The sequence below is a fragment of the Pezoporus wallicus genome, unplaced genomic scaffold (assembly GCF_028554395.1).
Source record: "Pezoporus wallicus isolate ANWC-B61680 ecotype Strahan unplaced genomic scaffold, APGP_CSIRO_Pwel_v1 scaffold_6885, whole genome shotgun sequence".
NCBI classification, from domain to species: Eukaryota; Metazoa; Chordata; class Aves; order Psittaciformes; family Psittacidae; genus Pezoporus; species Pezoporus wallicus.
Genome location: NW_026638858.1, coordinates 517,659 through 545,313, shown reverse-complemented (window position 1 = coordinate 545,313; position 27,655 = coordinate 517,659). Strand labels below are relative to the sequence as shown.

Sequence of the window (27,655 nt, the reverse complement as noted above, 5' to 3'; positions counted from 1 at the left end):
GGGAAAGTGGTGCAACAACAGGGAACCTTAATCTTAACCTAGTTTCTTAACTGTCACTCCTCCCCTTGTAACACTGAGCCCTAAATAACACACTTGGAAACCTAATGACCATGGGCATGAGAAAATCACAGATGGCCAGATATTTTACAGTCCCCTTATGTTACCGTGTCAACTGGGATGGCCATAAGCACCGCTGTGCATGGATGAGTCCAGTATCTCTACTTTTTCTTTCTCTGATGGTGCTTTCCACTGTATAGCCCCCACTCTCCCTGACAGAGGCAGAGGAGGTTGGAATAAACTCACAAAGCCATGTAACTGCTGCACTTATGTTCCATGAAGTTTTTCCTGAATATATATGGGAAAGTAACATATGGTCTAAAAGTTCAAGTAAAGTTAATGGGAATCATCTGCTGCCTGCTCTGAGGGAATGGCGTCTATTAGCATAACAGAATTCACATCCATTCTTTATTACGTCGCATTTCTTAAGAAAGCTTAATTCCAAGTTGGATGTGAGAGATTTCTGCCTTCTCTCAGTAATACAATTAAAAGGGTTTGTACCTGAACAATGAGATTTTCACTGGACCATCCTGTTCACAGAGCATTATTAAAAACGGGAACATGCAACTCTTCACTCATGCCATATCACTTACAAGCTTTGTAAGATAAGTTTATGGAGCAGTATATACAGGCTTATGATGCCAAACTCATTAAGCCTATTGGCACTTGTGAAGGAAAGGCTGTTTTTCAGAGAAGAACTATCACAGTTTTCTGTCTCAAGCAGACTGCTGTAGCTGTGAAGGAGAGCCAGCCCCTGAAACATGTCCAAGTTCCTCAAAAACCCACACACATAGTTAAGTGCACAGAAAGCCCATAAGTGAGAGTCCCACCCAGAGCACAACAGACATAGCTGCCTTGAGAAAATAAATAGCAAACCACGCAAAAACATAAAAGGAGCTGAATACTAACTGGCTATAGAAGCTGAAGTTCTTATTTCCCTGATCAAGAAAACTTAATTCTCACAAGAGAAATAGAGCTGAATCTCTCCTGACTTAAGGTGTTGGTTGCGAGCAGAGAAGGGTCCTCCACAAAGTAGCCCAAAAGTTTTGCACCAAACAATGATAAGTATTTTGGGAAGGGGATCAGTGGTGCCTATGGAAGCAGCCTTCATCACATCATGAAGAAACCTGCCAACACTCCACTGTCTTGTGGCTACAGAGTGGAATTACTGATACCTTCTTTTATCCCATTACTGTCATGCATAGGAAAAATCAGTATTTAGTTACTTTCCAGAACAGTAACTATTCCTTGTCTTTGTTTTTTTGTTTGTTTGGGGTTTTTTGTTTGGTTGTTTGTTTTTGTTTGGTTGTGTTTTTTTTTGTTTTTCTGGGCATCAATCCTACACGTACATTTGCCTTTCTCCTTTACAAAGAATGATACAGCAAGCATGACTGATCACTGGTAATGGGAAGCAAAATTACTGGGTTGTTGAGGAATTCATGATTAGCTTCACACAGCACGAACTGTTATTTTATAGGCTTTCTGATAAAGTATCTGGATAACTACAAGAGGGAATAGAGGCTCTGATGTGTGGCAAAACTATTGCGAATGAAACCCATTACTGTTGTAAATATCAGCCACGTGGCCCAACATGTACACTATACTGAAATTCAGTTCTGTGTATTTAACACAGTAAAATTCCCATGTTCATGAAAGTGCATCTCTTGGGATGCGGATAAGCTAACCTAACTTTTTATTTAATGACACTGTGTGATCTTGCAGCGTAGTCAGAAAGAGAGATTCTCTAAAAACTCTTTCAGGTACTCCCCCAGTAAATTTCCTGTCCTCTGAAAGAGAATATAGAGAAAGATTTTCTCTCCTTACTGCTAAATGAAACAGACATGGACAAGGAACATGAATTCATGTCTCTCTGCGAACTCCCTTTAAAATTCCTCAAATTTCTTTTAGTTACCAGAATCATCAGCATTTCCATATGCAAGCAAGAGGCAGAAAGTCCAAGGTGTTACTTTAGATGTCGCCCTCTGCATTTCCCTCATTTCCTTAAAAGGTGTCCTCTTGATGAACTGAATCTTCATAGTGTAGCTCACCTGAGGTGTAAAGTCTATCACTCCCTTCCCACTGAATTATTTACAGGTACACCTCCATTACTGGATGGTAATCCTAGGTATTGGTGCTGTGAGACCTGCAGCTCCAGCCACCTCACAACCCACCAAATTCCTGGCAGGAAATCACTGGGCTCTGCTGCCTGTGCTGCCTACAGCACCCACCCAACATAATCAGCTCAGTGCCCTCATAAAGAAAATCTGCTGGAGAAAACACAGATCCCTGGAAAAGCCCCAAGAACTGAAAGTTCACAAAAAACATCAGAGAAAAATGAAGGAGAGTGAAATATTGGACACAGCTGATGGACATTAACCTGTGGCTTATCTATGGTGATAGCTGCATCCTTCAGAGAGACAGGAGAAGATGAGGGGAAGCACATGAGGCTCAGAGGAAAATGAAACAGAAGCAGCAGCAAAGGAGTGAAAGGAGACCCCACCACAGCAAATGGCAACTGAAAGCAAAGAATGACAGTTACTTCTTACAGGAGAAGCGAGGAAAACAAAGAAAGAAGGCAGCTCTGTGGGACCAGGAAAGAAATGAAAGGAGTGAAAAAAAAAAAAAAAGTAAGGATAGACAAAACCCCATAATCTCTGCAAGAAATTCCCTGGCTGAAGCAGTAACTTCTGTTTGCTAAGATAGGATATTCTGTCCTCTACAAACTCTTTGCCCTATGCTCTCCCTTTGCAATACAGAGAGCTCCTGCCCTTGCTGACGACACTGCTGGACACTTGGGAAAGCTGTGCAGCAGAACAAAAGCTCCAACATGGTTCAAGGGACTTGTTCTGCTGAGCTCAACAAAGGCTGTTTGGTAAGGCTGCCAGCAGGGATCAAGGAGAAACAAGGTGATGGGGGAAGCTGAAAAAAAGACAAACTCTTCCAGCTACCGCCTCCATCCTAAAACCCTCAACTTTCCCTCGTGCCTGAAAGATAACAGCACTGAAATACCTCTGTGAGTCAGTCAGTAACTTTTTTAGCACTGAAAATGCTGGTAAGAACTGAAGAATAGGAAAACTCCAAGCTATGGTTCTCCATCTCCCCAAAGCAAAAGTGCCTATAGCCTAAAAAATCATCCCTCAGCTTCCTAAGGACAGAGGAAGTGAAACAGCTATTTACTTACCAGACATCTGTATGGACTGTACTTAAAGGCAGATAGCTGTTCAAAAGTCCCTATAGCTTTGAAATGTATGAGATTTTAGGTGTTCCACTTTTAAGCTGTTTTCAATTTCATTACCAAAAGGTTGTTGAAGCTTCTAGTGACCTCACTGACAGCCAGGATTAGTCAGCACTGCTGAAAATAGGCTCCTCATTGCCTTGAAGCAAACACCCACAAACAGAAATACCTGCAAAATGAGAAGCCCTTCATACCTTCGCTCTTAAAACCAATTAGCTCAGGAAACCCAGATTCTGCTCATCATCTGTGAAGCCCAGAAAGTCTGTCAGGTGTTATATCTATATGAACACGGAAACCTTTTGACAGATGCTATGTTCTTTCTCTAGATACCAGTGTTTTGAACACTCATGGAGGTGCTGTGAGGTTTGAATATTTAGTACTGACATGGCAGCTGCAAATGACAGCTCTGCAAACTTGTCACTGTTCCCTGAGGCACTTGTTTACACACTGGAATGGAAGCATTGTCTGCAGACCACAATCAAAGAAAGACTTCAATGTTCATTGTGAGAAACAAATTCTGAAACAATAAAATAAGCTCTATTTCTTTCAGAAAGAAAAATTTCAAAAATTCAAAAAGGAAAACTGAAAGCAAAAGAGACACAAATAGAACACTTAAAAGTCAGTTTGTCGTTCACTGCAACCTGTCAAGATTCCTGGTACTTGTAGTGCTTGTAGATATTTACAGAACACTAACCACAGAAAATCTGCTGTTATAATATTTATCCAGGGCTCTAAATCTGAACAGGGAAACCTTCCATTAAATGGTTTAAAGTGGGGCCAGCAAATCTCAAATGAGTCCCATGATTAGGGTGGGATATATCAAGTGCTACAAAGTCAAAGTGTCCCAAAACAGTCAGTTTTGAAATGCGAGGCCATGCAGTGTTCAAATGGTTATGAACCCCAACTCTGATGCCCTCTGTTCCCACTTAATGTCATGTCAGTAAAAGACAACAGCATCATGAAGCAGCACTCTCTGCAACCAGTAATACCTGTGTTGTACAAGCCTCTCTCTCTCATATTAACTTGTTTCTATTTCCTTGCAGCGTGCTAAAATACCTACTTCCAGTCAAGCACCTGAGACATGTTACTTTCTGCAGTGACACACCAGAAACCAACCTGGGCTGAGTGGGTAGATGTCATTTTCAGTCCCAAAGAACAGATTGCGTGTCAACTTGTGAGGGTCAACCTTTTGAGGGGTGGACGAGGCCGGACAGAGGGAGAACCTGCGACGGAGAAAGTTCTCCTCCTTCATGGCATGAGTTGTGGGGGTTTTCTGAAAATCAAAGATAGAAATAACAGTTCATTTCAAGACACAGTACATCAAAGTTTCACACCCAGATGACTCCACTGTTTCAAAGCTGCCTAATCCTATGTAATATGCCAGATCTTTTTATAGAGTGCCAGAAGGCTATGCAGGGAAAAAAATACAGCGGTATTAGTTTGAAGCTACAACCACTGATTTGCTGACTCTCAGTATCTGAAAACTGCAGGGAAGCAGGACACTGCTCCTTGGTGAATCCAGGCAGTATAACATCCTCCTGCCTACATGGATCTATCTAGGATAATAGCTACTTACTAGCTCTATCCAGCACACAGTGTCTAAAATTCATGGTTGGTTTTTTTTGTTTGTTTGTTTGGTTTGTTTTGTTTTGGGTTTGGTTTTGTTTGTTGTTTGTTTGTTTGGTTTGGTTTGGGGTTTTTTAGGTTTTGGAGTCTCATAAGTGTAACTCCATTAGTTTCAGTGCATTTATACCACCTCCACAAAACAACATTGAATTGGAGCTGTATGGAGGAGGAGAAACCAGCTGCATGAGCTGCAGAGAGCAGCAAAATAAGAGACAACACCAGTGTTGCTCCTGCCCTTATTTCCAATTACAGCACATCTAAATATTTTCACATTTCTAAATATTTGCTTAAAATGGCATTTACATCAGCTTTGCAGTTCGATCAGTAATATAAACCTTACTGCTCTATGAGGGTAAAGAACAGCATTTGTCTCCCCAAAAGCCTCCCTGCATCCCCATACAAGAGCCTGGTGGTACTGTTCTCTTTACTACCTCTTGGCTAGAATATTAGACTATCCTAGCTGGAATTAAAGGGTTTTTTTTATACCCATCCAACAAGCAGTTCTTTCTTACCCTTTACAAACAGTTATTATGACTGTCTCCTTCCTGAGTTACAAGCTTTATTCTCTCTGCACGTGCAGCCAGAGGCAGGGGTCTTGCTAGCAGTAAGAAGCATTAACCCAGCCATTGGGTAGGCGTTACAGACCCCAAGGTCTGCTGCTTCTCCAGGGGACAGTTACTGAGGTAAGAAAACCCCTTTAGATGGTATATGTTTCCTGAAAAGAGCCTCCATGTTTTCCCATCTCTTTTAGGCCAGTAGCCTAAAGAAAACAAAGGAGGAAAAGCTGCCCTGAGTCACAGTGCAGTTCAGGAGGGCAGGACCAACATACATGTAAGGTGACCTTTGTGGCACTGGGTTGAAAATGGGCTGATTACAAGCTAGAATATCCTGCCCTGCCCTTCCTGCTCCCAGTACCACCCCAGTGCTTGTGCTGGTCCAAATGCCCAATTTAATGTGGAACCATCAGTGGCCTCTTAGAACTCAGCCTTCACAGCTGAGAAGCTGCATGGTGGGTGCTGTGAACGCATCCCAACATAAATGCCCCTCCTGTGTTTTAGCCGAGCTCGTCCCTTTGCTTGCCCTGCTAATTTCTGTAGAAAACAGTCTCAAGGGTTCAGGTTTTGCAATTATTATTTTAATTTATTTATGCAGCAGGCTGCATCATCTTTAAAAACTAGCTGTGATTTACATGGCAAGAGAGAACCTGCTCCTTTTTTCCTGAAGGAGACTGCCTCAGTGCCAAAGAGTTTAATTTGACTTACATCAGCCTGCACTTCAACAATGAACATGAGTTACCAAAACCACTTCGAGGAGCAGGTCTTTCTGAATCCAGCTTACCATGCTGGGATAAGTGAGCCATCCGATGTGAGGGCTACCATCTGCAAAGGGGAAAATGGTTAGCAGTTGGGGTTAGCCCCCAAAGGGGCTCCTTTAGGCCACATAGGTGAAATTTGGAGGGGGATACATCTCCCCTGCTGTGTCCACATCATTCACAGAGGATGAATTAGGTTTGTGAAGTGCTCAGAGAACACAACGCTCCCCAAAAGTCCCTACATGTTATCAGGTACCCCCTGTGAAGTGGCTGCAAGACACTACAGCCTCAGTAGCAGCATTTCACCATAACCACTTCACACAACTCTTGATGAAACGCTTTGAATTTGGGTGCCAGGACATGGACGGCATGCTGGACAGGGCTGCCATGGAGCAACCCTTCACACAGCACCTCCTGTGAGGCTGTGTTTCAAGCCCATGATGTGTGATGACAGCCGGGTGAAATGAGGTGGCTGCAGTGCCTTCCACTCACTGCTACCCTGCCTCCTGTCAGTTTAACTGCCAGCAACACTGCCCTGCAAACATACATCTGGGCTCAAAGAGTCCCCAGGCTTTCACTGCAGTCAACGGCATCTCCAAAGCAGCAGGTAACTGAGCTACCTAACATTTAGCAATGTAATTAACCCTTCTTTTTGCATACTCTTGACTGCACAGAGCTGGGTTGGGAGAAGATGCAAAATTAAAGCTAACTTTAAAGAAAGAAAAGAGAGGAGGAAAATGCAGCTAGTTACATGTCTGGAAGTGAAATATTTAAAAATAATCCACATCTAATAGCTAGGTTGGAATGCTAACACTGAACTATTTTCTGCTCTTTTTCCCAGAAAGACCGTTTCAACTCTCCACCTCTAGAACTGGTTGTAAGTGGCTCAGAACAAAAGCAAATACATGGGATACTCTCCCCCAAAAGCAGTGACCCATCAAGGCCAAGCTGTTCATGCAGGAAGGCATTCAGAAATCCCAAGTACATCCAGTTGCAAGCAGGCTGGTGAATAAGTTACAAACACGAAACATCTGTCTATCCAGCTCTTACCCCCTGATCTCGTGGTGGAGACTCTTCTCGACAGAGTAACAAAAAGGCTGCATTCAGCATCATTTTGTCTCTGCAATACTGTGAGCTACATCAGTGGAGGACTGCCAGCCAGCTCACACTGATGAGTGGCAAAACCCCTCCAGACACCTGAGCAAGAGTAGGCTCCAAACTGGGTTAGACATACCAGAACACAACTTCTGTCAACTGCTGCTATATTTACTATGCAGAGAGACTGATGCTCCAATGTTTCCCTCACCTATTATTTCACACTATTCAACCAAGGGATAATTGACAGAATTACTGTGCTGACGCTCTATTGTTCCCAAACTTATTTAAGCCACAGGCTTAAATAGTAAAATAGTAAGAAAATAAAATAGTAAGAAATCTGGAAGCCTTGTTCAACCAGGAGCACCCACTGGGCAATAACAAAGGGAAGACTTGAGAAAAGTCTATAATTTGCTCTTCTCGTCTGTATCTTAATGCAAACTTGTGACAGCAACTTACCTCTTTTTGACCACAAAAATCAATTTGAGTAAGTTCCTCTTAAGTATGTCCTTTTTGGCAGATGACCTGTGATCGAAGCTCCCTGAGAAGAGCTTCTCAGTGTGTCTGTCAGCCACACACATGCAACCATGCACCACACTATGTCACCTACATCGCAGACTGTTTTTCAAAGATCACCTAACAGTGCATTGCTTCAGCTCAAGGGCACCAATCATTCCTACATCTGACTCTCATCCAGACAGGTTCTGATGCCATCCACATTTTAATGGGCTGCACTCCAACTAGAAGCTAACAGCAGCAAAGCCTCTTGTTCAGTGTGCTATATGGTGCAGTTTAACTTACTTTTCCTTTATTTTGGGTAAAAGAGAAGACTAGTTGGCCTGCAGCTGGTTCTCTGAGACTGCACCATTTTAGACCACTATAACATTTTATCAAAAAAAGGCTGAGATGGACAGATGCACCCTACAAGACTTTACCTCATTGCACAGTACAAACTGCAGCACAAAATCACAGAAAAGGACTTTTTTTGTATTTGGGTTGATTATTTTTTAATACAGCTGACACTTTTTTCCTTGGTGGGAGAAAATGTAGTCCATACTATTAAGATTCTATAATACACCTGAAATATTTGGCTTGGTTTCCGAAAGATACCTCTGTGTGTATGCATCTGTACCTATCCTGTTTTGTCCTCCCTCCCAGTGCCTTTTGTATCACTGGCAAAAGTAAAGGAGATCCAACAGGTGCTAGAAAACTTGAAAACATTAACTTCTTAGAAGTTATGAGAAAATATAATGCTAAAGAAAGGAAGGAAACTGTATTGTTGTCCTCTGAAAGAAGGGCAGTACTTGAAACCAGCTATTACCAAACACCGCTGAATCCAACATAAGCCACAAATCCATAAGAAAATGAAGCTTCATTAGCTCACTCAGAGAGCTACTTCTTTCTGCCCATAAGGGTCTGCCTGCACAAGCTAGCCTCAAACTACATAAAGCTCCTGAGAGTTGAAGTGATGCTGAACAGTAGATGCCAGGGGCAATTTTTCGAAGGGATCTAACAGGAAGGTGGGAGGCGTGATCAGTGTTTTTCACAACAGGGCTCTTTAGACACCTAAATCCAGACTCTGTCCAGAATCACCTTTGTGAAATAGGAGAGTGTGAAGGGTTCCAAGAGTATAGCCTTGTACTACATCTGCTTTTAGACCATTAATGCATGATTATCTAGAAATCATACAAAAATTCACATGTAAGAAAAAATCGAGTAGGAAATAAGCATCCACAGACAACAGACATCCAGAAAAGAGTGCTTTCGAGTCTCAAATCTTTCATGTCTGGTTTGAAGACAACATGGCTGTTCTGAAACCCAAATCTACTTCTAAATCAGTATTTTGAAGGTTGCTTCAGGATATGAAGATGCTTCACAGAACCCAGTTTGGCAGGGGTAGGGGAACAGAGAGAAGGTAAAAATCAAAAGTGGGCCAGAACTGCAGAAGGCCAAAAATTGCCATTATATTACCAAAACCACTTACATAACACAAGGCAACAAATTTCACCCACTGCTCCTGCATTCCCTCCAAATCTGGCACATGAGATAGAGAATTGTCCCAGAAAGGTATCGCGTCCTGATTTGAAAACATCAACTGATGCAGAATCTGTAAGTTTTCTTAGGAAGCTAATTTCACCATGAGCAATCTTCACTCTAGCTCTTACATGAATTTATCTGGTTGTTAGTCTTGGTAGGTTAAAGCGCCATGAAGTTTGCAGCTCAGGTCATTTCTGGCCTTCTATTTTGTGCTCTTGATCATAAAAACCAAGAAAAGGTAATACAGACAGTAATAACAAAGCCACTAAACACAGTATTTTTCAAGCTTGCCTCTTCCATGTTGACAGCTCTCTAAGCAGTAATGGGCTATTAAATGTGGGCTGTTCGCCAGAGCTTAAATAGGAATAAATAATTCAGCAGCAAGAAATAAACTTCTTGCTAGCCCTGTCTCTGAGACCACTTTATCTTTTAAAAATGGAAAATATAGCAGATGAGAAGTCTGTACCAAACCCCATGAAACACAGGACAAAGGAAATGGGGAACTTCCCACTTCCAGGCAGCTTCAGGAACAGACAACATAAGAGCAATGGGGCAAGAATAAAAGTTATTTTATCAGCAAATCTCATGGCTGCCATCAAGGCAAATGCGAACTGCCAGCGCTCTCCTCTTCTGGCGCCAGACCCATTTTGGGTGAAGGCAGAGACTAATACACTTAAAGATGATCAGCATTGGTGCAGAGATAATTTTCATGTGGCTGCTCTGCATTTTGGGCATTTTGTGCTTGCTGGGACGATAGTAGCAGTGTTCAGTATTGGGCAAAGCTTTTGGGGGTGGAATTTTCCTGGTTCCACCTTTACATCATCTAAGTTCCTGATATATAATTACCACGCAGCTAAACACTATGCTGCCCCTACCCTCTGCAAACTGGTGGGTAGGTTGGTTTGCTTACTCTCACTTCCAGCATTTTAAAATAGTATTGGAAATATGTACATCTCTATAAATAGTAAATTAGGGAGTTTGTATAGTCAAGAAGGCTGTGGTAGTTGCAGGGGAGGGGGGCTCTTAATTTATTTAAAGCTTGTTTCAAACAACCTTCTCTTTTTCTGGTCACTAAATATTTCCCAGAAATCAAACCATATTTTGTATTCACAGCAGTCATTCACTCCAGAATCCACATCAATAAGGGAAATTAAATCAAAAGATACTGACATTTCCTGATTCAATTAACCCTGAGGAGGTAAAAACTTCATGAATAAAAAGAGAAGGCATATTGTTAGCAGACAGATTTCTAACAATTTCAATCCTAAATACTCACAAGGCTAAACAGCAGCACAGACCCTCAACAAGGGTAGATTATTAGTTCAGTGATGCACTGGTGATTTACAATAGCTGAAGAGCTACAATCAATTCAGAAAGTCTGTGAAATCTGTTTCTGAAAACTGTTCCTAAAATACCTATTCATAAGACAGGTAATTGGACAACTAACCCCCCCGCTAACAGTTAATAAAACCTGATACAGTGAAAAGTGCCCATAAAGGCAATTTTTTTTTCTCTACCTAATCCATGTTTTTCGGTTAGGAATATGGCAAAACTCACATATTAGAGTTAACACTGAATGTTTTGGCTTGTCATGCTGTTGGCTGGAACCTGAAGCAGTAAGTGTCAGCTATTCCCCAAAATTATTTGGGTCAGTTATTTCTCTGTGGTGCTGGCAAGGGCACCTTTTCTCACCAATGGTGGTCCCTGATACGTTCTTGCTAGACCATGTCCTGCTCTGCTGGATCCCAAACCAGCCTCAGAAACTCAATGGAGCCCAGCTCTTTCAATCCTTCATGTGCTCCATCCGGATGAATACACTGAAACACTGGTACTGCAGGAGTGCTCAGATTTTGAGGACTGCCATACTCTCTGCTGTGTGTCATACTACTCAGCTTGTTGATCAGTCCAGGCTGGAAAATCAAGTAACATGGGTTGCTGAAGACACCCATCTGCAGCAAAGGAACCAAGTTCTGGAAAGGAAAAGCTACAGACAGCTTTATTAAGATTATATGCCACAGGAAGGATTTCTCTCAGCATTCTGAGCAGGTTCAGGAGTGTGGCTAGTTCATCCCTACAACCTAACTCAAAGCTCATGTGCCCTGCAGAGTCCATAAAGCTGCTGGTTTTGTGGAAGTTGCCTAAAACAGCCACCCACAGCAATCTGCTCTGGGTTTCTCTAAGAACAGAACAACAACCTCTTTCTATCGCCTTCAGCTTTTCTGCCTGCCTTTTCCTGCACTGGGCAGCAGAAACTATGTAGTAATCAGGAGAGAAAACTATTTCTTCCCTTAATTCTCTGTAAGAGGTCTTGATTAATATTTCCTTTGTATACACCAAAATATTTGCAGCTTTAGGCACACGAGCAGCATTTATACCCATGATCTTCTTACAACTAATCTCTCTCTACTGTGACTGTCACGTTCAAAGACCACAAACAGAACAACTACAGGCAAAACCAGGCACTGAATGTCTATGCTGAGAAAAAAACCATCCCAGATCATTTGTTTTGGGGGTGCCTATTTAACTTGAGACTAAGAAATCTGAAGGTATGGCCAAAACATTTTTATTTGACATGTAGGAAAACCTCATCTTCAGAATCATCTCTGGTTTGGATAAACATCCCCTGTGAGCAAACACCAGTCTATCACTAAAGCCATGCTGTGTTTGGGAAAGGGATTGCTGCAACCTCACAGCTTAGAAATGGGCATTGTAGTAAGTATTAAATATACAATCCTCATGTGTTTTTTTTTGTCTTAAAACACTTGCAATTTTCTCTGTAAACATTACACTAGAGATTTTTTACAATTAAGAATATTGAGTGGATCACTGAAATGAATGCTTAATGATTTTTACATCCAACTCCTCTGCCCTTTAAAGTGTATATTTTTATATGCAGAAGGCTATTAATTTAATAAAGCATATTAAATTTCCTACTAGCACTGAGGGGCTTCTCCTGACTTAGCAGTTTCCCTGGTCTTTTTCCTTGCTAACTGCATAGAGCATACCTCATTTGCTGTAATTACAACTTAGCATATCAACCTTAATTATTTCCCTGGTAACAGCAAGTGTGTGCAGAGTTGCAGGTTTTACCCATACTACGAGAAGGATGAGGAAATTCCCAGCACTCAGAGAAGGACAGGAGAGAGCACCTTTCCTGCAGACCTTTGTCTTAGTCCCTTACTTTCTTTACAGTAAATCATACTTTTCATAATCTCCTTTAGGCCTTGATTTTGTAAGTCATCTCTACTGAGTCAAGATCATGCAAAGGTATTGAAGCCCCAATCTATGCAGGAAGGTAAGGTGTTTTCTTTGAATCCTCTTCAGCCCTTTAATCCCATGTTCTAATATATTCAACTGAAGACAACCAAAAGATAAATCACAGTTGTTCAGCATACATCAAGCACCTGAATGCTTATCCATCTCACTGAATTTGTATTCAAAATTTACCATTATTTGTTACTGATATCTCTAGTCAGCATTCATTTAAGCAGTCAAAAAGCTAAAAAGCCAAAATGCAGATTAGCAAAGACTCCCCACCAAAACATAATGTACAATCAAGCACATGTACAATATATAGGAAGAAATGTGCCATCAAAGATCACAACTGATCTCCTAATGCAGTGGTCATAACACACAAGCCAAGAAATTCCAGTAAGGATCCATCTTGAAACAAACTCAGGAACCAGATCCCTGCCTCTAAATTTATTTATATTTATATATTTATATACTTGTTTAAATTAAAGTTTCGTATAAGTGACACAAGGATTCATGTGCCTATCACAGCTGCTTCTCTGCAGAGAACTCAAGAGACGGTGGAAATACATTTACATCACAATTAAGTTATAAGCACAACTCTGGCACACATACATAAATTACCTTTGAGGTAGCTAGGTGGAGTAGGGTTGATGGTGTGGGCTACACGAGTAAGGCATGCAAGGCAGGCTAGAAATTGTATGTGAGAAATCAGTCAAACACCACATACCCAGATCATTCTGAGATCCATGCTGATGTCTGCTATTGAGTAAGCCTGTTCAAGCATTCAGGTAAGCAGATATAAGCCACCATCACACCTCTCTTGCAGTACAGACCATCCCTGAATCCCTGCTGCTTGTGCTGCAGGTGTGGGCACACCTCCCAGCAAGCCCGCAGCAGTTTGGCAATGCATGCCCAAGCCAAAAGGCAACACTCCCTTTGACTTCCACAGGTGCGAGGCTCATACACAGAGGCACAGTATGAGATTAGGCACCAAAACTCAATACAAATAATATTAGGCCTGAAGGTAAAAACATTCAACATACGACTCAAAAAATCTCCACCTGAAATGCAGATTTGAAGTGCTGTTTCGTTTTTATTGCAATTATTAATAGTGATAGCTCATCCACCAGTGACATTTTTTGTTTGAGGCACACTGTGAACACAGTGTCTCCAAGCCTGAGCATCTCAGGAAGCATTTCTGAGCCCTATGAACAGTATTCACAAGTTGCATAAAGGTAAACCACATCCACATTCGACACATTGAGCTTTCCAGTAATTATTTGTAACTCAGTACACACCCTACTTGGGGAAGTGATGTCCCACAGCCCACTGTGCCCTCAAGTTTTACGCACACTAATTGTTAGTAATATCCTCTGATGACCTCCCATAAAATCCTTTTAAACTGTAGCTGCATACTTAGGAAAACACCTTTTTAATAACCCCATTGTTACAGTGATACCTTAGGGGCTAGAGAACCCAGACTGTGATAAGGGTTGCCCTGATGGAGTCATTGTGACAGGCTTTTGGGAAGAGGGATTCTGATCCTGCATGGAACCTGCCATCCCCACTGCCTGCAGGAGGGCTCCAATGGGCATGGCCCTTTGCAGGGGGTAACAGGAGTTGGGATAAACCCAGAGTGGTGATGGAAATGTGGTATCAGGTACATGGAAACATAAACAAGAAATTCATTTAGTTGTTTTAGCTAAAGCTATCACAGATTTAAAGCCATGACAAGAACATGTTGCTTTGGACAAACGTTGCAGCTAAGTCATCTGCAAGCAAGCCACATCTTCAAGGTCAATTCTTGCCTTGATATGTTCTTTAAAAAGAACATATTAAAAGCATGATTACAGCCTCATACCACTATCTAAATCACATAATGAGACCATAATCCCTTTTAATGGAAGGATCCTACTTCAAGCTTTAATGACATTTTAAAAAAACCACAGGCGACTGCAAGCCTCACTGCCTTTCTATGATATCCACCTCTGCCTTTATATAATTACATTTAAAAAAGATTGTGCCTTGGGGCTACACTCCCACCACACCATTACTAGGAAATACCAAGCTAATTTTAAGACCTGCTTTCACGCTTGATAGTGTCCTTCTGACATTATTACCTTGTTTGTGAAATATTGTCCCCTTGTAACAAAGTAAAAAACAGACTTCTGTCTCAAGTCCTGTTGAGCCACTTTCAGACTCAGGCTCAGAAGGAACTTCACTGATGCAGTAAGGCAAAGCTAATGGCAGGAAAGGACGTTTACAAACCAACTTCCAACAGAGAAAATAACTGCTGTTCTTTTTCACAAAGATTTTCCAGAGTCAGTTCCAGAGTTTATACGTCATGAGCATCCACCATCCCAAACACAAAGAACAAACTGGACAATCATAAATGCCAAGAATTTTAGTTTAGAAATATATTTCCATCTTGACATCCTGTATAAGCACAAACTGTATCTCCATCCAATGGCTCTGACACCAAGCCAGCCTGGCTCATGTGCTTCTGAAGAATAATGCAGTGACGGAGAAATGACCACATTCCACGGTGCTCCATTCATGCATAATTTTCTGCTCTTCTATTTTCTTGTTTCTCCTATCAGCTTCAGGCAGGCTCTGTAAACCTCAGGGGCTTTCACAAGAAGGGCTGAATAAACACCACCAAATAAGTTTTAAGGAAGTGCATCTGCATCTATTTTTGGAAAGATCCTTGTATGCCCATTTAACTTTTCAGACTTTTGGGCATGCTAGTAACCAAGATCTGCTGTACAGTGGTTTAAATTTAACATCCACCTACACTTCCTCTGATATAGCCACGCTCCCTGAAATTCTACAGGAAATTAATGTTCTGTGTGTTTAGCATAAACTTCACTGTTTCCCAGAGACAAGAGCATTAAGCTCTTCCTAGAACAATAGTTAAGAGATGGCACTGCAGTTATTTTGGTCCTAGATTTTTAATTAAAAATCTCTGTGGGAGGAAGGAAACTAGACAACCCACAAAGAGCATTTAGGGTGGAATTTATGCTGTGTTAAATGAGCCCAAAGGACGCAGACCGTGCACAGGCTGATGCAACACACACAATGAAACCCACTCTCAGCCACAGTTCTCAAGCCAAAAACCTTTCTGTGCCTACCTCAGTCCTTCCTTCCCTCCCAGTTTATCCATGACTTATCAGTGAAAATAAGGAGATAGGACAAACTCTGCACTGGCACTTTCCTTTGATTCAGACGGAGGGAGCATTAGGCACGCAGGTGAATGAACACACGCTCATCATACAAATTTAACTGTGCATTTGTCTTTGCTGATCTCCTCTTACTTGTTCAAATAATAGTATCTCAATATTTCTGCCACTGACTACTCTTCTACTTGTACAGCTGTCCCACTACCAGATGCAGTCTGTGTGTGCCAGGTATAACCCAGGAAGAAACTCTACACCGTGAGGGTGGTGAAACATTGGAACCCAAAGGTTGCCCAGAGAAGCTGTGGCTGCCCCATCTCTGGCAGTGTTCAAGGCCAGGTTGAATGGGGCTTTGAGCAATCTGGTCTAGTGGGAGGTGTCCTTGCCCATGGCAGGGGAATTGAAACTAGATGATCTTTCAGATCCCTTACAACCCAAACCATTCTGTGCTTCTGTGACAGGTCAAGCCCTGAAGAGTCCAGGCTCCTAATCTCACAGGCAGCAAACCTGACAACATAGCTCTTGACAAAAGACAACAAATCTGAAAGCCACAGAATTCAGAAAGAGGACTCTTCTCATCACTTTAAAGCTCACCTATACTTACACTGGCTTTTTTTGTCACTGAAATATCTGAGCAAAAATAATAATAATAATTTAAAAAAATAACCCAAACTGAAACAAAACAGTACTGCTTGGCTGCAACCCCTTCTTGCTACAAGCACTGACTACTGAAAATACAAGGGAGCACTGGAACAGGCTGCCCAGGGAGGTTGTGGAGTCTCCTTCCCTGGAGACATTCAAAACCCGCCTGGACACATTCCTGTGTAACATTATCTAGGTGTTCCTGCTCCGGCAGGGGGATTGGCCTAGATGATCTTTTGAGGTCCCTTCCAATCTCTAACATACTGTGATACTGTGAGGCCAAAAGCCCCTGGCTGGAGAGCTGGGAGTTCCCAGTTGGGGAAAGTGAAGAAAGCACTAGCCATGAAGCACAACACCAACACAAAGATGTTCAAGCCAGCTCCAGCACTGCCACAAGGGAGGGAGGAGACTACAAAGGAGGATATGGGAAACAAGGGGCACCTGCAGACCCCCGTGTATAGATTTATGGATGACACTGACCTTCAACAGATCTATGTCAAAAGTGTAAAGATGGCTTTAAACAAACAGAACTCTGGCCTCCCACACAAACATGAGCTGAGACCTGGCACAGAAGGAAGATCAGGTCCTCAGCATCCAGACTGACTGTGATTGAAAGGAAGCCAGACACCATGCAGCCCATTCAAGGCATTTTCTTTATCACAGCACCAAGAGCAACCATACAATGCTTTCCAATAAAGACTGCAGCAATTTATCACAATTGCTGCAGGGAGACAGGAGTTAGCAGGAAACACTCCCATTGTCTCTGCTACAAAAAGGAAATGGCAAGGAGAATGGCTAAAAGGTGACAGACAGTTTTTACGAGGCCGAACTTGAACCCAGCTGGGGGCTGACCAGCTCACCTTTACCACAGCAGAAAAGAAGCGATAAGTTAAGCATCAGCTGTGTAGGTCTTACAAAAGGAGTTACAGTTGCCACAGTATGACTTTTGAAAAGAAACAAACTGAGACAAATGTAACTATTTAAATAGCAACCATGCTGGTTTGTGGCCTCTTTAGCTGGGTGATGCTGACTTACAGTGGTGAGTGCAGGCACCCAACAGGTAGAAGGGGGGCAATCTCAGAAAGACCTGCAACACTGTAAGGAGGGGGTAGAAGAGAACAAGAGCCCATGCTGCTTTCTGGCAAACACTTGGTCTGTGTTACAACAGTAGGCTTCAAAGTGGTTGCTGCCTACAAGCTTCAAATGTAGAAGAATTTATAAACACAAGAGCCCAGATGGGAAAGATCTGAAAAGTTTGGGAGGGTAACGAGGGACAAAATAAACAAATGTCTCTGAAATGAAGTAAAGAAGCACTTAAAATGACAGAAGGCTAGATGGTCTGTACAGACATCATGGTGCCTCTAAAAGGTACAAAACCTTCACCATCCCATGGCTGGGCACACATACTGAATTCCCCTATAGGGTAGAAACACAGGCTGCTATTACCAGCTGCCAGTAATAAATACAATTGCTCAACCATTAGCAATTGGCACAGCAAATAAACGTGCTAGGAGCTGTATGCATAATACATAATTACCCCTGCCTCAGAATGCATATTGGGTTTCTAACCATCTCAGGCAGCACTTGGACCCAAACATATTTGCTGAAGAGCAGCAGACCACACTAGCTAATGTCTGAGTGCAGCAGAGAAAACTAAAAAGCATAACGTTTTGATTTCTTTCTCTTGATCAGGTGAGCTCATTCAGTGTTTTACCCAGCAAAACTAATTTTCCACTGCAGTCATCTCTTCACCTTTAGGGAAATGTATAAACACAGATATTAAAGGTTTCTGTCCTATGCAGCTCACAGTATATCACCACAGACACCAGTGATGCAGTTGCTGTAAGGATGATTGGGTGTTTCACAATGAACATTTTCATAGCAGGTTAAAAGTGGAGCCGACAAGACAAAAGAAACTTTTCAAAACTGCTCACTGATAGATTCTGTGGACTCCTGTGGGAGTAGGGCTGAGCTGATATTGCTTCTGTCTTTCAATCTCATGTAAACTGTCCCGACCACAAGCCTTGCTGCCAAGAACTGCAGGCAAGGACCTGTCTGATGCCTCTGCCTCTCCTTCTAGGGCTGCCAATGTTGCTGGACTCTTTAAGGAGAAAGATCAGATGCCGACAGCCTGCGGCTTCCACCAGATGCAAACAGAGCAGGCAAAACCTCTGAGTCAGCTCAGGAAGAGAAGTAACCTAAACCAGCAAAAGCACCGTCAGAGATCACTTTCCCCCTAGAATGAAGCAGCAAAGACCAGGGCAAGCTGGATGCTAGGCTGGGTTACAGCAGATTTGTCCAAGGTCAGTTGCTTGCTCTTGATGACCATATCCCAGTTCTATTGAATGACTGACTGCTGCCCACCTGTGCCACTGTGACAGCCCCCTGCAGCGCCCAGCCGCAGCCCCAGCTTGCAGGCAAGAGCCCACCGGTTCACAGGAGTCACCTCCACCACCATCATCAGTGTCATGGGGAATCAATGAGCTTGGGAAAAAAATGGTGCAGTTTTCCTCCCTGCTCTGTGAAACAAGCCTCCTGCAGTTCAGAAAGCTGTTTCCAAAGCAGTGCTCAGGCTAGAGGTAACAAAATTGAGAAAAGCAGCATTGAAATGGCACTCACAATAAGCAAAGGTGGGAATTAAATGATATGGAGGTAACACTAACTCATAGGAGGAAACTATTAGGCTCTGTGAAAATTTATTTCCTTCAACAGCCCAGCAAGTTGTGCCAACAAGCAGCACAACAAAGTGCATTCCTCCCAGCAAAGCTTTGCCGTCCCCTAACAACACCAGCTTCTCCTCCCCAGAGATTCCTTCACCTCCCCATCAGCTGCCTTAAAATAACCTCTTATCTTGCAGAAGAAAAGGATCATATCCATTATTTACTCTGTGGTAGAAGAAAACCTGAAAGTTTTAGCTAGGTCTCACGCTTTCAGTCACCTGTCAGCTATGTGTCTTTAAGATAGTTTCTGTCCGGAAGACCCCAGCCTGTTGGTGGCACTGCTTTCCCCAGAATTACGCTGAGTACTAACTGTTTCCCATACAAAATGTATTTCTCCTTTGCCTGCAAACACCAAGAGCCTTTCCTACACGATTCTCGCTACAAGTCAAGATTGGTACAAGGCACATACCAATCATCTAGATTAGCATTAGTACTGGGAAAAACCCATCAATAAACCATGATATTCAGGATTGTGGTATCTGATTGGCATTTGTTTGAATTTTCTGTACCTGCTGCTTGTTGATCTCTGGACTGCCCTGCCCTACCCTGATGAAGACTGAGGTAAATGACCACAGATATGAATGTCGAGTATTGCACAGCCACCAGGCACTCACTTTTCACTGGCACAAGTGGCTTTTCAGGACCCAGATTTTCAGCATTGCTAGAACACCTCTGTGTTTCCCTGCCAGCTCAAAGGCATTTCCATGTAAACATACTGGAATTTACATCTCTGCCATGGTCCTCTTACATTACCAATATTCTGCAAATAAATACAAAGGTCAGCAAACAGTCTGAGAGCGAATAAATTCTTACATCCTTTATTTAAAAATAAACTACAGCCAGGACTCACATGACTCAGTCATGACTTTATAGCCAACACATGACCAGTTCTTAGTTTCTTAATTGTGAATACATAATGACAGCAATATTTGGTCTTTTCACTGTATGTCCAGTCACAAGATTATAAATAATGACATATTTAACACTCGCTTGTCAAGGAGTTATAGAGGCAGAGGCAGCCTGCAGACCAAGACTTGTTCTTTACATGATTTTGTACCAGTTCACCCACATTAAATTGCAAACATTATTTGCCAGTATATTTCTGCCAATACAATGAAAGTGTGGATGCAGTCATAGCCAAATAAAAGTGCTCTATACTAGAATAGCTTGCTCTCCTTTCCCACAGGGGAGCAAGCTACTCTGGTATAAGCATGTTAATACTGGCATAACTGATTTCACACTAGGGAAGGGTTATATCAATGTTACAGAAAAGTAGTTAAAAGCAGTGCAACTTGTTTACATAGGCAAGACCTAATTTTGTAGAGGATTTGCTCCAGATCTTGAAATGACTACTAAAACTCCTTACTCCTCACAGTTTAGACACAGAGCAGAATTGGGCTGATCAGGGTTTTAGATGACTAAAATATAATGCAAATCGACAAAGGTCACTGAATAATAGCAACAACAGGAAGAAGCACACTTTCATGTGGGCTCTCACTAATAAAGCCAGTTCTATACAGGGGACTCCACCCCTTTAGGCAGGTGAGAAATTATCAACATTGTTTAGCAGGAAAGGGCAGTAAAATGGTCAACCTTGTTACATCACACCAAATTCCTGAAAATGTCAACTGATGAAGCAAATCATAGGATGCCACTGCCATAGCAGCTTCTAGCAGAATTCAAGCCTCAAGGGAGCTGAGTGACAGTGGTGCTTTTGAGCAGAGGCAGAAATGCAAATCCTGTGTTCAAGTACTTCTAAATCCATTATAGATGACTCCTGTCAGTCAACAGTTCCCAAAATACTACTGCATTTGTATGAGTCTGCGTCCAGCCTCAGAGGCACAGGGACAGAAACAAAGAAAGAATGGGAGACTGAAAGGAGGGAGAATGAGAGATGAAGAGAGGAGGGCAAGTAGAAAACTAGAAATGAAAGGTGTAAAGAAAAAGACTATGCGAAGGGAGTATTTTAAAGAGCTATAGGAAAGGCTACAAAGAGCTATAGGGAGGCTGGCATCAGCCCTGGGAAGGAGGGGAAAAGGCCACTCACTGCAGCACTCGCTGTCTCAGACGGCAATCACTCTCCCTCTGACACCTGCATTCAACGCCACCGTCCCTAGCCCAGACCTACAATGTGCTCTGCAGCGGTCTGGTCCCCTCCCAAATGCTACTACACTCCTCCAAGCTGCAGATCAGCACTGGACCCAGAGAAGACACCGCACGCAAAGCCTGTGCTCCAGGGGCACATGGCAATGAAACACACCTCCCACACGCTGCCAGCACACTGCCTGCGATCCCAGCTCCCGCTTGGAAAAGCACAGAGACTCTAACCATGGGCAGTGTGGAGGAAAATCCTGAAAAGAAGCTCAGCCTGATTCAACCCAGGGATATGTCCAAAGAAAGCCTTAAACAATAGCCCTGGTGGGTGTGATCTGCCACTGTTCCTCCAGGGAAGTTTAAACTGCAATGCCATCGACAATAATTTAGTTGTCAGCACTGTTAACAGTTTCAGTGCTGATCAAAGCAGCTGTGCTGTGCTGAGAAAATTAGAGCCAGTTGCAGCCACTTATCAAAGGGTGCCAGCAATAAATAATCTGCAACTCTGTGACAGACTCTATCCCTGTCATGCATAATCTCCTGCACCCTTTCTGTTTCTTTTTAGTGGCTTCTTGGCACAGATGTGATTGGTGATTCTTCACTGTGCAATCAGAAGAGAAATAAAACCCAACACAAAACAGTTCACTTTTTTTTCTGTAATTAATCTGTGAGGAATAAAGTAAATCCTTGCAAAAGTAGGCTGGTGATGGTGGAAATCACTCAGTGCATTCTGTACAGAGCTCAGATACACCCAAGTTTGACAAAGATTTCCCAGGTGATGCAGCTGAGCACAGTACAAGCATCATTCCCTAAGCTGCACAGAGCCTGAACATGCCATGCAGAGGCAGGTTTGCCAAGCAGAGGCACAGGTATCAGGCACACTAGCCCAGCAGTACTGCTTTAGCTTTAAAAACTGTCCAGTAGATGTTGCTAGTTACAGTATCCCATAGCGATCATACACATATTGCAGTGGGTAAGCATGCCTTAACTACAGCCCTGCTTCTTCCTGCATCACTCTGCATCTGGAAAATAGCCACATGGTTTTTCCTTCACGGCTTTTCCCAATATTGCTAAATTAAGTGACAAGCACAAAACACACACCTCAGTCAAACCTTGCTCCCTAGCCTATTTGTGTTGCTGTTGTTCTGCACACCATGTACTCTCCCCTGGCCCTCGTGCTCTCCCTGTGAAGAAAGAGTCCTGCAAACAACATCTATATCTGCTGGTGTCACCAGCTGCAGTGTATCAGCCAGTGTCTTTTTGTACACAGTTTTACAGTGATTTGTCTGGGTTTGTGTCAGATCATATTCCTCCAACACATCTGGCATGGTATATAAACAATACTCACTAAAAAGCTTTGGAAGAACTCCCACTTGTTGCACTGATATCTATCTCATGAATAACTGATATTCAAAATGATAGAAAATTAAAATGACAGTGAAAACAGAATGAAGCCAGCATTTCCAAAGTACTTTACTCCTTCAGTGTACTGTGCAAACAAGGATTAAAATGTATGCACAAACACCACCTTCTATACTTGACAGCCCATGGTTTGCTGAAGCCACAGCATCTGCTAAGACATGAAGATCTTTCATTAGATCGTGAATCCCACTGATCAGAGACACTGCTGCTGTGCAAAACTGTTGAAATCCCCGTGGGAAGCAATGCTCATGCGTCAGGCAGCACTAACACCTCTGGGATCCTAATGGTGCTGCCTTGGAGGAAGTGCTATACTCCAGTGAGGCCCCATGCAAGGAGCGATGCCAAGGCCAGGGGTCTGCTGACCCTCTCCCACAAGGGGCTGGGAGAACCAGGGCACCCAGAAACATTGCCTCTGTGTCTTGGGGTAGCCGAGCAGGAGAGGAACCATGCAGGGTGTGCAACGTGCAGAAAAAAGTCCAGCCTCATTTAAGAGGGCAGAGAAATCCTGCAGTAAATCTGGCAGTAAATGACAGAAAGAGTGCAAAATAACATTTATTTTTTTTACTGCATGCACCACAGTTGGTCTGGGCAGGGGGAACAGTAAATCCACTCAGTGCATCTGGGGTCTAGAAGCCAGTGTTCAGATGTTGTTTCTTTTATTTTCAGACAGTTATTAAAGGAGCCCTCTGTGGTGGGGTATTATGAGCTGAAAGAAAAAACTGGGATGAATTTGAAGAGAAAGTCTCACGAGCAACTACCACGGCAAGGGGCCTGATGTCTCCATCCAGAGGAAGGGATGCAGTCTGGCTCCTGCTGGAAAGAGCACCCTGAGGCCATGCTAGTTGGAAGGCACAGGGGATTTTTGAGTCCACATGAGACAAGGAGCTGCCAGGAATATTTTTGTTTGGGAAAAAAGATTTGATGGTCTCTGCAGGTACCTTACAGCCCTATGTTTCCTTTGGTTCATAATTTTCCCATTTTTATCACCCAGCACTACAAAGGTAAGTAGGTCCTTCAGCACTTGCTCATGCTGTTTGGCATTTGCAGCAACAACAGCAAATCCAACAGTGCTGTGACCAGTCACATCTGAAAGAGAACGGACAATTTTCGAACAGATGGATGCAGTGGCAGTTCTAAGCAATCCCTTCTCTGTACTGAACCACTAAATGTCACAGGAACCTGGGGGTTCCTCACAAACAGTTCTGGACTATAGTCTGCCCTTGACAGCCACAAGACTCACTGGCTGTATGCAAGGCACAACAATCTGGAGATGGGAATTACCACTGCCTCATTTGTGAGCAATGGCACATTTACGTCCGCCATTTCAGCCACACCAAAACAAGAAGAAATCCTCAAATTTCTTCCCACGGCGAAGCTATTATACCTCCCTTCTAACATGTCCTGCCTCTTCCTTACGCAGCCTAGTTCAGACTTAATGCCATAACAAAACTCCTTCTGCAGACTGGTATGTGGTTGTTCTCTTGCTAGCTCATACCGCTCACCTGGACTTGAGCCAGTGGTGACTTGCTTGGGTATAGGGCGGACAGGATCAGTCTAAATGCTTCCTGTTCTTAAAGAGACTTGCTTGAAAGTCATTTTCCACTTGCCTGATAATCACATTCCCACTGTTTCTGTCTTTGTTTACGCTCCATTTCTGCCAAGTAACAGCTTCCTTCCTGCACTTGGAAGAGCAGATCTGGGTCTCCACGCTTATACCAGGTGATTTTCCTTACAAGTTTGGCTGAACTGTTTGCTTTCCTAAAAGCAGGACAAACACCTTCATCTTAAAAAAAAAAAGTCAACAGTCAAAATGACCACTGTTAAACACAGTTAGAAAAAGGCCAAGTAGCACAGGCAGCCTTGTGTTGCTAAATTACCAATGTAAAACCAGATCTTAGAGCAGACTCCCACATTTAAAATCTCTTTGAATTCTGATGCCTGCAACAAATCAATGGCCTGATCAATTTGCAACTAGAAAACAACTGAGCTAGCACCTGCATTGTGCAAGCAGGTTCAGCAAAGAAGCTGCTTTCAAAGACACTACAAATTGGAAAGAGGCTTGTTAACTTGTCTAGGAAAATCTCAGCATGATCCCGTCTCAGAGTCTGTGCTGCCCCTTTTCCTTTGGGCACTACTTAATTGGCCAAAGACAATGCCAGGTAACATAAACCACAGCTTCTTCCTATGACTGAAGGCCCAAAGCCATCTCCCTTTGTATTTTCTGATTTCCTGCAAAAAAAAGGCACACCTTTTCCCTTCAAATCCCTCTGAATCACAAAGCAGGCAGGCAGCTCTTAACCTTCTTCTGGCCAGGCAGCAGAACAGTTGCTGGGGCAGACTGCCTACATCCTTGTCCAGCCCTCCAGCCTCAGAAGCCTTTGTCCATCCCAGCGCCAGCCCAGGGCAAAGATGCCATAAGGTCCTGTCCAGCAGCTCTGGCAAGGATGTCCTAGCAAAAATGAGCCTACCAGGCCTTCTGATTGTACAGTCTCCATGGTGTGTTTCTAGCTCTAAAAAAAAAACGCCAGCAACCCAAATAAAAAAAAATAAAAAAAAAAAATAAAAAAAGATTCTTTCACATTTTAGACCTTGAATCTTCTTGAAACATCACTGATGGGAAAGAGATTTGGGTTTTGCACTTTTCTGTGGTCACAGACTGCAAACACACACATATTGACACAAAAGAAACCTTCCAGGCTATACAACGCTGCTTTTCCATTAAGCATTCCCAAATATGCTTTGTCACTGCTTCCAGTCTCCCCATTAACTGCACATTTTGAAATGACACAGGCCCTTGATTTCTAGTTAGTAGCAGATTAAACCATTTTGCATTCAGAACTTTGTTAAAGAAAAAAACTTTTGGTTCTAAATTGCTGTTCTCATTCTTATAAAATCTTTCATGCTGCACCTTCTCATGCTATTTTCAAACTAAAGCTGTTTTAAAAAACAAATATAATCCATCTGTTTTCTTAAACTGCTTCCACAATGCCCTGTAAACAGGGCCAAATCTTAAACAGTTCCCTATCATACTATACAAAAATAAAATGTAGAAACTAACATTTAAATTTTTCAGAAAATACATGCTTTGTTGCTATGGTTGAAGACAATTCTATAAGTTGTACCAGTGGCTTTACAAGTAGAGCAGCCAAACTGATCTCCTGCTATCTCCCTAATTCCACACACTCACCTCAAGCCTCTCATATACCTGAAGTGGGTGATGTAATTTTTATTTGCCATTCAGATATATCAAGACAACCATAGGTACAAAACTGCCAACAACTTCAGCAGTAACAGCATTTGACACAAGAATTCTTATCCCAATTCTCTCATTTAGTCCTATTTCTCCCAGTTGTGTGTGGTAATAACCAGCTTCTGTGGCTTCACTGCAGTCACTCCTGATTTACGCCGGTGACATGGAAATTGGCGTGCAGACATAGCAGCATGGCACCATGCAGCCAAGCACACCTGGAAACCCTAAAAACACCATCTGGGAGAGTAAGCAACTCTGGGAAGGCTTCCACACACCTTCACTCTTGAGGAAGCCACAGATTAGAGGGAGCAGCCTGGAGATATGCCAATTCTCCCTGTTATCCTAACAGTCCTACATGCTAAAGAGCATCTTTTGCCTTTTCTGCCTGCAAATTAATAGGGCTACAGGAAGTGGGTTATTGACAGTATGAGGCATGATTGCTGCTTTATGAAAAGTACAGCTTTGATGGGATGCTGCTTTTCACCAGCAAAGCTGCTGCTGTCATCCATTTAGCTCATGCAAAGAAAGCAACCTTTCTAAATCACAGCACTTTTATTCCTGAAGCATAATAGAACTAGCAACAGCACCAAATCCATAACCAAGTCTGAAAAGGTGGGTGTGGGCTTTTCTGTGAATGCAATCCCCTGAAACAACACAGATTCAGAACTTGGCTCATTTGTAGTGTTAGTATCTATTACACAACACAGGAACTTCCCTGCCACCACCAATACCAATGCATGTGATGCTTTGCTATTTTGCTACAGAACTGACTTTCAGAAGAGCCATATCCTCCTGCCTCCACAGGGGCTCCACTGTACCCAAGCAGCAAAATACTGTAGTAACAGGGTAGAAAAGTGAGAAAAAGCAAGGCATTATGTGCTATCAGCAATGAAAGGATCAGATGAGAGAGGTACCATCTTGGAGATTCACAGACAGACCCTTAAAGACAACATTTTTTGTTTTTTGTTTTTTTTTTTAAACCAAAACCAAACAGGAGAGAGTGAAAGAATGACAGCCATTATTTCCTGCAGTTTAAAGAATCCAGGATCTCAGGAGTCAGATGTATAAGGACAGCCAGAGAAGCATCTGAAAATAAAAGTTATAAAAGATAATAAAGAAGTCTCAAATGGCAGCAATGGGGGAGAGCTAAGAGCGACAAGAATATGTTCATCACCCATCACTCTAGCCAAATTACTCTTCTCAGGATGTTTCTGCTTGACAGGCTAATCTTGGAAAGACCTTTTTTACATTATCTGTGCCTGTTTCTGGGAAGATAGCTATGAGAAATAAGCCTGCTAGAAAGTATGGGTATGTCTGGGCCTTTGGACCCTCATTTAGGAGAAAATATAAACCTTTTTATAAATATGTGATTAGGTCCCATGATCCAGGGAGAAGCAAGAAGATAGCTAATGTGTACTTACGAATTTTGCCACATCTGATGGCTGCTTCCAAACTCTCCATTAACAACTTGGTAAGTGTTCAGTAACAGGAGGTTTTCCAGGCTTAGGACACTGAGGAAATGTGCGCTATTGTAATGATATTCCCAAATGACATGATGTAGTCAAGATGGGATTTGTGCTTGCCGCCCAGTTCACCTGAATCACTGCCATGATGCCAATAAATGACAACGCTTTGGGTTTGGGGGGTTATTCTTTTTCCTCAGTTTAATAAACAAAGGTTGCAAGGAGAAGTCTTTTTTGTGAAGGCAGACTGCTAATCTGCAGAGAATTAAAA

At 42.6% G+C, this 27,655-nt stretch overlaps 1 protein-coding gene across 8 annotated transcripts in view; it reads right to left on the bottom strand.

The window, feature by feature from the left end:
* The window catches only part of OSBPL5 (oxysterol binding protein like 5), a 177,017-nt gene that overhangs the window by 58,414 nt on the left and 90,948 nt on the right, over positions 1-27,655 (bottom strand). For 3 of the 8 annotated variants that reach the window (XM_057412772.1, XM_057412778.1, XM_057412774.1), the window contains exon 2: positions 4,409-4,565. The exons of 1 other annotated variant lie outside the window; for it this stretch is intronic. In XM_057412772.1, coding sequence (XP_057268755.1) covers positions 4,409-4,565 — 157 coding nt within the window. Of the gene's footprint in view, positions 1-4,408; positions 4,566-5,430; positions 5,679-18,369; positions 18,505-21,202; positions 21,352-21,415; positions 21,561-27,655 lie in introns of those variants that run through there. 4 more of the 8 variants (XM_057412773.1, XM_057412775.1, XM_057412776.1 and 1 more) reach the window with 4 other exon arrangements.